At 46.1% G+C, this 13,510-nt stretch overlaps 1 protein-coding gene across 1 annotated transcript in view; it reads left to right on the top strand.

Moving 5' to 3' along the window:
* PTGFRN (prostaglandin F2 receptor inhibitor) overlaps positions 1-13,510 on the top strand; it is an 80,726-nt gene that overhangs the window by 28,280 nt on the left and 38,936 nt on the right. The window contains exons 2-3 of the mRNA XM_027535793.1: positions 4,615-4,983; positions 7,814-8,227. Of these exons, the coding sequence (XP_027391594.1) occupies positions 4,615-4,983; positions 7,814-8,227 (783 nt within the window). The remainder of the gene's footprint in view (positions 1-4,614; positions 4,984-7,813; positions 8,228-13,510) is intronic.

The following is a 13,510-nucleotide window of genomic DNA, read 5'->3' as shown; positions in this document are numbered from 1 at the left end:
AACAGGGACTAGGAAGCAGTGCAGGGTTCTGAGACCTATGTAAGAAGGTCTGATCTAGTCGGGGCATGGTGATGTGGTACTGGTCCACTTGGTAATTGGGATTATGAGGAAGAGCCTTAGCATCAGAGCCTTAATATACTGCACAAAATGTGCTATTAAGGTGCCCTAATTTTGTGTTGAGTTTCAAAGGTACTTGGGCTGTGGTTTCTGGCCTGAGAGATGCCTATGTAGTTCTTACTTTCTGGGGAAAGAGCACACAGTGGGCCGTCAACAGGAGTTCAGGTACTAAATTTTAAGAGTCTTAGCATATGTTTTCTTGTGTCACTGAACAACACAGTAGTGCCCTCAATAGTCCTTCTAAGGCCAATAAAGAAATGTATCTCATGTGAAGGTCTCTTATATTGACCTCTGAAAACAAATGAAACTACAATTTTAAATTATTTCTTAGTAAAGATATTTTTCTAGAATGTGAAACGAATACAGTTCAGGTGCCAAAGTGTTTGGGACTCTTCATGTGAAATTTGGTAGAATTTGGAAAACCAGAGGAGAGTTTTGTTCTTTTTCCCTTAGTTATCAGCTGTTACGAGAGGTTTCAACTAAAGTTGGCAATGTGTGACTTTGCAGATATTCATTTTGATTCTGAAAGAGCCATCTGCTCTATGTTTCACAAGTTGTATTTCTTTTTAAATATTATTAACTGTTATCTAACAGTATTAAAGGAAATATGTGCTAAATACCAGCTTGCTGTTAGTAAGTTGAAATTCTGTTCTCTCAGCTTCAAAATCTTGCTTTGCCCAGATGAGAGGACATCCCAGATCTTCATGTATGCCACCACTCAGGTTTCTATCTTTTTCAGATTAGAATTTGATCTTTCAAGCATCTGTTCATATCTCCTTGGCTTTTCCCAGTGGCACTGTAAAGTAGCCAGCATGGAAGAAGGTACTTCTGCAGGTTGAGTTGGATGTGGAGGCGGGCGTGCCTGAGTGACCTGGGGAGATGAGGCAGGCTTCACACAGGAGATGGGGCTGGAGCTGCTTCTTGCAAGAGGCCGAGAGGTTGTTGGGATGGCAATTCCAGATGCATGAGGCCCAGAAGCAGAGTCTGTGGCACACGAGAGAAGCATGGCATTTCCAGAGAACGAACTGTCATTCGTTTTGTTAGCACTAAGCTAACTAAGCACTAAGGGCTGGAAGAGTGATAGCTGATGAAGCTGGAATGGTAGCCATGGTCCAGACTCTGAAGGATCTTGTGTATTTTTATTCATCCACTCATTTAGCAAATATTTACTAAACATCTGGTATCAGGTCCAGTTCTAGGCACTGGCATTCAGGAGCAAAGGAAACAGATAAAATCGCAGCTCATATAGTCCTTACATTCTAGTGGGAGGAGGTGGATAATAAATAATAGTAAAAATATATGGATACACGTAAAGAATATTATTGATAAGTGACAAAATACGACAAGAATAAGGATGGGTATGTGCAGTTTTAAGATGGTCAGGAAAGGGAAGACAACATTGTAATGAAATGTGGAGCTGATGATGGAGCATAGTGAGCATCTGAGAATATTCTGGACTTAGCAATGTGCAGAGACCCTGAGGCTGGAGTAGTTCTGTTTGCTCAAGAGCCTTAGGAATTAAGGATGGCTAGAGTACAGTGGAAGGAGGAGCAGGAGGGTGGAGAAGCAAAGAGGGCCCTGTCCTGTGAGGTCTTGCCTTTTATCTGAAGCTTTAAACAGAGTAAAGATGTCAGACAACTTGAGTTGTTAAACGATGGCTTGGCCATGTTGAGAGTAGAGGGCAGGTGGGCAGCCAATTGGGAGACTGTTGCAGTAATTCAGGTGAGAGGGAAGGTGGCTTGAACCAGGGGGATCACAGTAGGGGACCTGGAAGATAGAGTGAATCCTGCAGGTGATGAGGAGCCGTGAAGGACTTCTGACCAGTGAAGTGACACGATGTATGCCTTAAAAGATGATTTGGGCAGCTGTGTGTGGAAGCAGGACTGGACAGCTGAGACGAACCGGCTGTCCCCCAAGCTCTGCTCACTAAGAATAAAGACAGAGACTTTACAAGGAATATAGCCTCATGCCGAAGGGCCCTGTTGAGCTGGTTATTAACCTGGTCAGCCTCTTGACAAGGGCTAGGAATTGCAAAGATTGACACATTAGGAAATTCCTTTGTAAACCTGCCAGGGAAGCAGAGTGAATGAATGTGATCAAGTTTATTATAGATGCCACCTGCAAAGCAGAGCCTTACCGAATTTCATGCACCGTCACGGGGGCTCTGTGGCTCATTTAAGCTTTACAAAGCCCTAAGGGGTCACGTGTCCACTTCATAGAAGAGGACACTGGGCATGAGGAAAAAAAGCATTAGGCTGTGACCCCTCTTACAGGTCTCCATTGTGACCTTCCTTCTGAAGGGTTTCTGTGAGATTTGGGATTATCCGGTCATCTCTGAAATTAAATATAAAAAAGATCGCCTGTTTCTTTTGTGAACTGTGGTGATGATGACCTCACTGCTGGGTAGGTATGTTTTATTTCAATGCCCTGAGTTGCCAGTGACAGATATTAGCTTAAGGACCATAAGTGTGAGTGGAATTGTAAGGAATTGAAATGTCTGGGGAAGACGTGCACATGTGTGTGCACGGGCGAGAGTGTGGCCAAATCTAGTGGCTCAGATGAGGCTATCTGTCAGGAGGACACATTCCTTGTGCCTCTCCTGGTGTTGGCCTGAGTCTCTTCTGCCATAGACAGCTTTCTCGCCTAGTCAAGAGGGCTGCCCATGTGCTGCTTCAGAGCAAAGCATCCCTTTGGTACCCTGATCCCAAAGGAGGTAAAAATATCTTTCTGAGAAGTTTCAGCAGAAATGAGCCAGGAGGACTTGGACTTGGTTTCAGTCTCGGTGTCTGTCCCTGAGACTGGGGTGCAGGGCATTCCTTGGATCGTAGACAAATCTCTTCCTTGAGCTTCACCTGGCACTCTCCTTGAGTGCATATCTATGTTCAAATTCCCTCACCCCCCTTTAAAGGATACTGGTCATTGGATCAGGGGCCCACCCTTCTCTGTGTGACCTCATCACGGTTAAGCTAATTACAACTGCAACAACCTATTCTCAAATAAGGTCATACTCTGAGGTGCTGAGGGCCTGGACTTCAGAATATGAATGGGGAGGTGGTGGTAGGGAGACACAATTCTACCCAGAGCAAATGACAAAAACACAAAATTGAAAATAAATAATAGAAGATCCCTTTGGTTGAACTCTTCTTACATGATGGAGTCTCAGCTAGCCATTTTATTTCATCAGCTCAATGACTCCTCCTTTCCTCATTTTATTGTTGAGGAAGCCAAAGCTAAAAGAAGTCTCTCAAATTTCAACTTAGGTCCCCTTGATTTCAGGGCTTCTCTGGTGGCTCAGACAATAAAGATCTGCTTGTAATGCAGGAGACTTGGGTTCGATCCCTGGGTTGGGAAGGTCCCCTGGAGGAGGGAATGGCAATCCATTCCATATTCTTGCCTGGAGAATTCCATGAACAGAAGAACCTGGTGGGCTACAGTCCATGGGATCACAAAGAGTCGGACACAACTAAGAGATACACACACACACACACACACACACACACCCCCCACACCCCTTGATTTCAGAGCCCATCCTTTCTCCTGTATATCTTAATGCTGGACATATTCATAGAACCTCAGGAAAGAAACATGCAAGTTCTTTGGGTCCAAACTGAAATGCTTACACAGGTAGTAAACTCACTACAAAGAATGTGCCAAAGTTCATCACAAAGAAGCTATCTTAAAGGACACCCACGACAGGCCCCAAGGGCCTGCCCAGAGGCCCGAGAGGTCTGTGCTCTTGGGGCGGGAAATGCCAGTGAACTCTTGGTGTTGTCCACCCGGCCCGTGCCCAGTAAGCTGCTGCATTCCTACCAATGCCCAGCAACAGGCCAGAGCAGCACTCTCTCACTTTATGCTTCCCTAGCCTCATTCTGCATTTGGATCAGGGTGAAGAGTAGAGAGAAGGAAATGAGCCAGAAAATAGAAAATTAATACTTGGTAGAGTCGTCATATTTTAAAATTAATTTATAGGCAATGTCAGATAACCAGAGCTAAATCATTTTATCAGCAGGCTGCTTCAGGATCTAAAAAATTGGCATCTATCATTGTAAATCAGGTCTCAGGAGCCCTGGGGAATGGTCTCTAGGGAAGAGGGTTGATATAGGGTGGGCAGAAATGTAAATACTTGATTAGCTGTGTCCTTTTCTTTCACACAAAACCTAAAATATTTCCACATCACGTTGAGTGATCACAGTAGGTTAAATAGTAACGGGAGGGAGAAAGCTCTTCAAATTTATAGTTAGCCTACTTTTAGTACTTACCTTCCTCCCTGTTGATCCTAGGAGACTGGTGCATGAGAGATGCTCACTGTAGGGGCTATTCCTGGCTCGGGGTCCTTGGGGTGGGCTGAACCTTTTGCACAGACACTGGCAGCATGTTGGTCAGTGTCATGTTTTCCATCATGTGCCTGGGAGCTGAAGCGCCCCCAGGCTTGCCACATTTATTCCGGGAAGAGCTTACTGGATTCAAGCCTGCCCCTTTGACTTCTTGTCGTTGCAGCTCTTTGCCGAGGGCGCGTGGTGAGGGTCCCTGCGGGCAGCCTGGTGCGGGTGGTGGGCACCGAGCTGGTCATCCCCTGCAACGTCAGTGACTACGATGGCCCCAGCGAGCAGAACTTTGACTGGAGCTTCTCGGCCTCGGGCAGCAGCTTCGTGGAGCTTGCCAGCACCTGGGAAGCGGGCTTCCCAGCCCAGCAGTACCGCGAGCGCCTGCAGAGGGGCGACATCCTGCTGCGGCGGACGGCCAACGACGCGGTGGAGCTGCACATCAAGAACGTCCAGCACTCCGACCAGGGTCACTACAAGTGCTCTACCCCCAGCACGGACGCCACCGTGCAGGGCAACTATGAGGATACAGTGCAGGTTAAAGGTACATCCTCATGGGAGGAGGGGAGTGCTGTGCCAGGGGGCCATGCTTCCCTCTGCCACCCCACCATGAGTGACTGTGCCTGGGGCTCTGCTCCCTCCTCTGTCCAAGGGAGTAATAGTATCTTACCTGATGAAAGGCAGAGGATGGGCCAGGGGGCCTCTGAGGTCCACTCTTCATTCCATGGTGCATATGAACTGTCTCGTGGCTGGAGAGCTGGAGGCAGCATGGTGTGTGGTGGAGAGTCCAACTCTGAGCCAGGTTGCCTGCGCTTGGTTCCATGGCTGGCTCTCCCGTTGGTCACCTCTCTGGCTGTTTGTGTGTCCCATGCCTCAGCGTCCTCCTCTGGAAAACAGTGCCTCCCATAAAGGTCAAAGTGAACTGCTGTTATTTAGTCGCTAAGTCTTGTCCGACTCTTTTGCGACCACCTGGACTGTAACCCGCCAGGCTCCTCTGTCCATGGGATTTCCCAGGCAAGAATACTAGAGTGGGTTGCCATTTCCTTTTTCAGGGGATCTTCCTGACCCAGGGAAGATCCTGCATTGGCAGGCAGAGCCTTTACTACTGAGCCACCAGGGAAACCCCCAAGGTGAATTAGCACATGTAAAGCCTCAGCAGTGCCATTGTAAGCACTCCATCAAGTTAGGGATGCGAGGGTGGTGGTCACGTGGACACTCTTCATGTTTATGGGGATAAGAGATACTTCGGAGCTCATGTCTTTCTCTGTGCTCTTCATGATTTAAGTACCTGTGTTTTCTAGAAGTCGTATGGGTCATATGTAGAGAAAGCATGATGTGGTCACTGCAAGCTGGTGGGCCTGGCTGTGCAAGTGATCACACCTAACATAGCTGGAATATTTGGGTTTGTTTGTGTTTTCATTTTCTAAGTCCTGTTTGATTTACTCACCCATTCAGTTCTCAACCCAGTGAAGAAGAGAGGGCAGGGTATTTCCCTAATTTACACACAAGGAGATGGAAAAGTGTAGGTTAATTACTTGCCTAAAATCACACAGCTAATTGGTAAATGAGCTAGAACAAACAATTTTAATTTGAGGCTAGCAAAATAGAAACATTAATGTTGTTATTATTATTACTTAATTATGCATTTATTTGTATCCTGCCTTGTTCCAAAAAGAAATTATGTCAGGGTAGTAGTGTATTAAATGATCAAGAAAGCAGAAAATCTACATGATATGATATAAAAAGAAGGGGTTGATTCAGGCATTCATTCCTTCTGTAATGATTTCTTAACTCCTACCATATTCCAGATTCTGTTCCCCGACTAGACTCATAAGGGGATAAAAACAGCCACTTCCATTATACAAGCATTAAAATGTCAAATCTACCTCTTCTATTACCTCTTCTCATTCCTATACAAAAATCAAATATGTCTTTTTAGAACAAAGTCTCATAATGCATTCTTGCATTGGAGTTGAGTGATCCATTGCTTCTGTAGTCCTCACACACATGCTACACCTCCATTAGATCAGATACACACTTGTCTCCATGTGCGATGCCCATCTTCAGGAGATGGAGGCCGCAGGAGGAACTTCCTGCCCCCCCCCCTCCCCCCCACCCCAGTATCTTTCTGTTTCTTCTCCAGTCTTTGGAAGGAGAAGCAAGGAGAGGCTTTCTTCAGGGTCAGGAAAGCAGATGGATGGCCATGAAAGAGACTGGCTGGCTGCCCAGATGGAGCCTCTGGTGGCTGCCATGCATGATCTAGGGTCTCTCTGGCCTTCAGCTTCACAGGTCTTAAAACTATATATCCATGGCCTCAGAGATAACTGGTCTTGGGAACTGAGTCATGTTAGCTGGAGTCACAGACTGATGTATATACTAGAAAGTCATTATATTCATTTGCAGTAGAGATAGGACTTTGGGATATGTCCTTCTAAAAATGTAGCAGTTTTTTCTGTTATTTAAAGTAGTCCCTTTTCAAGGACATTGAATTCATTTCCGAGCGTGGAATGGCAGGAGAACCCAAGGAGATGGTGAACAGTGGTGTTTGGGGAATTCTCTCAGCCAGCCCTTAGGCAAACCTGAGAGGTGGTGGTCCCTGCAGTCTCTTTGGTAGGGGCCTCCTCACTGCTACATCAAGTGTGGCTTCCCTTCCTCATAGCTCTCACCAACACTTGCCTGATCTCCTGCCCCCTTTTTCTAGACTGTAGAGAAACCCGGCCTTTTCCCAATGGGTCCTAATAAATAACTAAGGCTTCGGTTTTCCTTGATGGGTTCCTACCCTGCAGATGCCCTCTTCTCAACCTAGTTATTCTTACTCATTGCCTAGACCTGGGGGCGCAGGAAGTTCTCCCACACTTTAGTGCTCTTCAAATTACACTGCTTTAACTTCTGGACAATCCCCCAGGCTCCCTACTCCAGCCTGTGTCCCAACAAAGATATGTTGGACAGTCATGGCTGGTCATCACTGAGTACCAAGCGCTGTCCTGGGAACCTTCCCTTATATCTAGTTGAATTCTCAGTCAGCTTCCTGAGTTGGGTCTAGTTGTCATCCCATTTTAGAAATGAGGAAACTGAGGCACAGAGGGGTTTAAGTGATTTGCCTAAGGGTCACAGAAGTATAGCCCAAGGCACAGCTTCCCAAACGGAGTTTGCACCACCCAGTTCTAGCAGGGGGGTCTTATTAGTGCTACCTGTTTCCTCAGATCAGAATGTCAGCTGAGATGAGAGATGTAGTGAAATGGGCAGATGGGCCCATCTGGGCATTAGAACAGGGGAGGGGAGGAAGAAGTTGTCCCTCAAGGCCTGGAGGTTGGTGGGCCCTTGCCCAGTGCTTGGGGCAGCAGTGTTCCGACCGCTCTGCTTTCTCCCCACAGTGCTATCCGACGCCCTGCATGTGGCCGCCAGCCCTCAGCCCTCCCCGGGCCCCAGCCTGCGCGAGGGCGAGCCCTTCGAGCTGCGGTGCTCGGCCTCCACCACGTCGCCGCTGCACACGCACCTGGCGCTGCAGTGGGAGGTGCGGCGCGGCCCCGCCCGGCGGAGCATCCTCTCCCTGACCCACGAGGGCAGGTTCCGACCCGGCCCTGGCTATGAGCAGCGCTACCGTGGCGGGGACGTACGCCTGGACACTGTGGGGAGCGACGGGTACCGCCTCTCCGTGTCCCGGGCCCTGTCCTCCGACCAGGGCTCCTACAGGTGCATCGTCAGTGAGTGGATCGGAGAGCAGGGAAACTGGCAAGAAATTCAAGAAAAAGCCGTGGATGTGGCCACCGTGGTGATCCAGCCAACAGGTAAGCTTCTGAAAATTGCATGTTTTAGACTATTTGTTGTTGTTATTTAATCACTCAGTTGTGTCCGACTCTTTGCAACCCCATGGACTGTAGCCCACCAGGCTCCTCTGTCCATGGAATTTTCCAGGCAAGAATACTGGAGTGAGTTGCAGTTTCCTTCTCCAGGGGATCTTTCCCACCCAGGGTATAACCTGGGTCTCCTGCCTTGCAGACTGATTCTTTTCCGCTGAGCCATCAGGGAAGCCGGATAAAGAGCTAGGCCAGAGCATTATTCCTCTCTGACAAGACCTCTCCTCCTCCTGGAAGGCCTCCTGTTGATGGGTGAGGGTATAGGGTGGTGGTGATGGTTTGGAAAGGATGCATTTGTTTTGTGCCAAATGCCGAGTTTTGCTCTGCAGCTGCTTTTTCTCTGGATTCATACCCATGGGAAGCTGCAGGTTACATAAGACACACAGAGAATTTTGTGACTGAAAGATTAAGTCCTTTTAAGTGCCAGGACAAGGTCCAGCCTGGTGTTCAGAGGGGCTTTGGGGTGGGGCTGCCCCCGCCTTGCTCCCATGGCTTCATTTTGTTTGGTGTTTCCTAATCTCTGGATCTGCCCTTCCCCACAGCTGTTGGGGGCGTGTTTGGCTCATCCCCAAACCTCTGTCTGACTTGGGTCCCCTCTGATGTGACATCCCCTTGTAGGTGAGGGATTCCCTAGGGCTGGGCCTCTTCTTATCTCCTTGAGGACACAAACCCCAGAAGCATCCAACTCTGGGATCTATATGCAAGGAGTTGTCTTCATCTGTGAACCATCTTTTTAAAAAACAATAACCAAAAACCTTCTTACTCTTACTAGAGAAGTAATTAAAGAAATGCAAAATACATTTCCAAAAACCCATAAAAATAAATGACAAACAAGAAAAACAGGCCAGTTTTGCCTCCAGTGTCCAGCAAGCATGAGTAGAGAACCTACTGTGGGCTAAGTTCTGTCCTGGGCTCTGGGGTCAGAGATGCTTGGGGATTGTGCCCAAGCCTCACGGAGCTTCTGGCTCGGCAGAGGGAAGGTGTAAAGAGACCCTCTCAGGGGGATGTCCCTGCGGGTGGTTGGATGACTTGGTTTGCTAGGAGTCTGACATTGCCAGATTGCAGAGTGCTTTGCACTGTTGCTGCTGTCTCCTGTTTTGGAAACTGAGAAGACCTTGGGTGGACTCGTTTCCTGACTGTAAACAAGAGAGCGTGGCCACTCTGTTGCTCAGATTCCCATCTGAGGAAAGCAGGCAACGATACACATGGGAAGTGTTTTTCCTCTGCAAGCCGTGCTGTCCTGAGCACTTGCCCCTGAATTTACACCACAGCATGAGAGCTGAATTTGGTAAAAAGCAGGACCAGTGTTCTTGACTGTGGCAGTCAGGCAGGTTGGAGGTGTTCTCGCCGACTAGAAGGGCCACAGGTTGCACTCAATCTTGATTCTCCTGGCTGCCGAAATCACTTTCCAGATGGATTCAGGTCACCTGCCTTTTCGGAAATGATCTGTCAGGAATCTGACATAGGAAACCTTGGATGTTCATCTTGCATCAAACAACTATTTTAAAAGGAGAAAGGGTTAAGAGTTTCAGATTTAACAAATGCAAGAATTTCAGTTGTAAAGGTTTGTTTTTTTAATTTCAAACAAGCCACAAAACCCAGAATGTAGTTATAAGGCTTGAACACTCTGAGCCTATTAGGCAGGCAGTAGCATCTGGCTCTTACTCAAGCCTGAGGATTCATAGCCTTTTGTGCATGGGTGTCTTTGACAGTCCTTTGAAGTTCACAAGCCGTTTTCAGAGTTAATATATTTTAATTAATAAAATACATAAAGAGGATGACATAGGAAAACAATAACATTACAATAGTTATCAAAAATCTTTAAGATAAGTTTGTTGTATAACAGTATAGTGTTTTATTGCGTGTGTGTGTATGCAGTCTCTCAGTTGTGTCCGACTTTTTGTGGCCCCATGGACTATAGCCCTCCTCTGTCCACGGAATTTTCCAGGCAGAAATACTGGAGTGGGTTGCCATTTCCTACTCCTGGGGATTTTCCTGACCCAAAAATCAAACCTGCATCTCCTGCATTGGATTCTTTTACCGCTGAGCCACCTGGGAAGCCCAGTGTTTTTTATTAATGCATTAAATAATAAGGTAGAGTGGCAGACCTAACAACTACTGTAATTTCTGATAAGTGAGGAATGTAAATAATATTTTAAGATATCTGCAACAATTGAAATGTAATGTGAAAATATCTGTGATTTCTATTGGGAGCAAGATCCCAGGGACAGATAATACTAACTGGTTTGTTGCTTAGTTTCATAATGAGAGGAGATGTTGTCTTTCAGGTAGAGGTTAGTAAAAGAAAGGCAATTTGTTTTCACATCCATGTCACAGACTCCTTAAATTCCCTTTGTGGATCCTGGATTAAGAACCACTGCACTAGAGTGATAGTCTTTCTCTCATTGTAAACACTTGCATTCTCCCTAGCTAGCTTCTTTTTTTTTTAAATTAGAGTTTATTTGATTTATAATATCATATTAGTGGTGTTGGAGAAGACTCTTGAGAGTCCTTTAGACTGCAAGGAGATCCAAGCAGTCCATCCTAAAGGAAATCAGCCCTGAATATTGTTTGGAAAGACTGATGCTGAAGCTGAAGCTCCAGTACTTTAGCCATCTGATGCAAAGAACTGACTCATTGGAAAAGACCCTGATTGTGTGAAAGACTGAAGGCAGGAGGAGAAGGGGGCGACAGAGGATGAAATGGTTGGATGGCATGACCAACTCAATGGACATGAGCTTGAGCAAGCTCTGGGAGATGGTGATAGACAGGGAAGCCTGGAGTGCTGAGTCCATGGGGTCGCAAGACTTGGACACGACTGAGGAACTAAACTGAACTGATTAGTTTCACAACATTGTGATTCAATAGTTTTATAGATTTTGCTCCATTAAAAGTGAAAGTGTTAGTCACTCAGTCGTGTCCAACCCCATGGACTGTAGCCCATCAGCTCCTCTGTCCATGGAATTCTCCAGGCAAGAATACTGGAGTGGGTTGCCATGCCCTTCTCCAGAGGATCTTCCTGACCCAGGGATTGAACCCAGGTCTTCTGCATTGCAGGCAGATTCTTTACCATCTGAGCCACCAGGGAAGCCCCATTTATTCCATTAAAGTTATTTTTAAATATTGGCTCTATTTTCTGTGCTGTGCATTACATCCTTGAATCTTACTTACTTTCTACTTAGTAGTTAGTACTTCTTGCCTCTTGACTCCCTGCCTCTATCTTTTTTAAAAAAAGTATTTACTAATTTGTATTATTTATTTGGCTGTGTTGGAGCTTAGTTGCAACACGCAGGATCTTCAATATGTCATGTAGGATCTTTCCTTGTGATGTGCAGGCTCCGTGGTTGCAGCATGCAGGCTTAGTTGCTCTGTGTCTTAGTTCTAGGGCTTAGTCCTTCGACCAGGGATCAAACCCAAGTCCCCTGAATTGCTAGGCAGATTCTTAACCCGTGGGAAGTCCCCCCTTCCTCTATCTTGCCCCCCCCACCTCCCCCCTCCCCATTGGTAACCACTAGTTTGTTTTCTGCATCTGTGAGCCTTTTGTTTGTTTGTTTGTTTTTGTTATATTGTTTATTTCTTAGATTCCATCTATAAGTAAAAACATAATATTTGTCTTTTTCTGTCTGACTTACTTCACTAAGTGTAATCCCCTACAGGTCCATCCATGCTGTTGCACATGGCTAACTTTCATTCTTTTTTATGGCTGAGTAATAATCCATTGTCTATATACACCATGTCTTCTTTAACCATTCATCTGTTGATGGACACAGGTTGTTTCCATGTCTTGGCTATAGTAAATAGTGCTGCTATGAAGTTGTCCATAGCTAACTTCCTAACTATTCTTACTGCATTCTTATGATAAATGGCACGAAGTGACTTACATGGTGGGGCTGTACCATGTAGGTGGCAGTAAACCCCCTGTAATGCTGAACCTGGTGTCTTAATTTATAGGGTCAGTTATATCCAGTAGGAGAAAGCTTACACCATCACAGACTTTGTCTGAAGTCTCCTCTATGAGTCCTTAGAACTGATTTCCTTTTTCCCTTCACCGTACTTCATCCCGTTCCAGTAGTGAACCCTCCGATCCCATAGAACATGTAAAAACTGTGCTGAGTGATGTGATGAGATATTTAGCCACTTGCAGAGAAAAAAATCAGAAAGCGAACTATATTGTTACAGAGATGCTAATATTTCTAAATGCAAGAATCCATTTTCTCCATGCATACTGTCCGCAATTGCTTACTGTCTACTTCTTTTCTTGGCTGGCTCCCTCCTGGGCCTTCTTTTACAACTGCTGTAGTGGTGGCTGGCATAGAGCAACTCTGGTAGTATTCCAGAGTCTCTGACTGTTGCACATGGAGTGGTTCAAACAGCAGCACGGGCTCAGAGCAGCAGTTTCCTGACTCCTCTCAAATGGTATCTCATATTGTTTTTGGCTTCTTTAAAGGGGTGAAGGAAGAGGAAGACTTTGGAAGGAGGTGGGTGGTGGTTAGAAATTAGACTTTAAATTCCTTTTTCTAATACTATGCCTACCTCATTTTCTGTCTTCATCAAAGTGAAGCTTGAACTTGGCCTGAAACTCTTGTTTGAAGTATCATCAGTCTTTGGAAAAATCTATAATGAAAGTCATTTACTTCAAAGCACATGGGTTCGGGAGGTTGGGTCTTTTCTGAACCAAGTGCCAGCGTTTGTCGCTGACCTGACCCAGGTCTGTAGCTGATGCTGAGCAACTCTGGCTGGAAGACCAGGCCTGTGCTGTGCTTCCACTTGAATCCCCTGGGAGGTGTCGGCTCCTCATCATCTAAGCAGTTGTTCCCAGAGCATTACCACGTGTTGAATGTTTTTCTACTCTGATTTCAGATGTTCAACTTCTTTGCAAAAAAATCCCTCGAATGAAATGAAATGTTTCCATATAAAAAGCTTTGATAGGGGAATGCTGAAACCAGATCTGCCTGGGGACTGTCACACCAAATCCTTACTTTTAATTATCCACACTAATGAGAGAGGACAGTGGCATTGTCCAGAAATCACTGTGTTTTGGTTTTAGAATATCCTTTATCCTTGACTTTAAGGTGGGGGTGTAGAACAGCATAAATGATGCTCTAAGTACATTGCATTTGGGAGACTTGACCTGCTCGGCATGTGGTCTGGTTTCCCTTTCCCAGTCCTTCTGTTTACATCCCCAACCCCGTTTCACCCAGCAGATGGTTTTAC

This window comes from Bos indicus x Bos taurus, chromosome 3 (genome assembly GCF_003369695.1).
Source record: "Bos indicus x Bos taurus breed Angus x Brahman F1 hybrid chromosome 3, Bos_hybrid_MaternalHap_v2.0, whole genome shotgun sequence".
NCBI lineage: Eukaryota > Metazoa > Chordata > Mammalia > Artiodactyla > Bovidae > Bos > Bos indicus x Bos taurus.
Note: the sequence above shows the minus strand (reverse complement) of the source record. Positions and strands in the feature narration are given on the sequence as shown.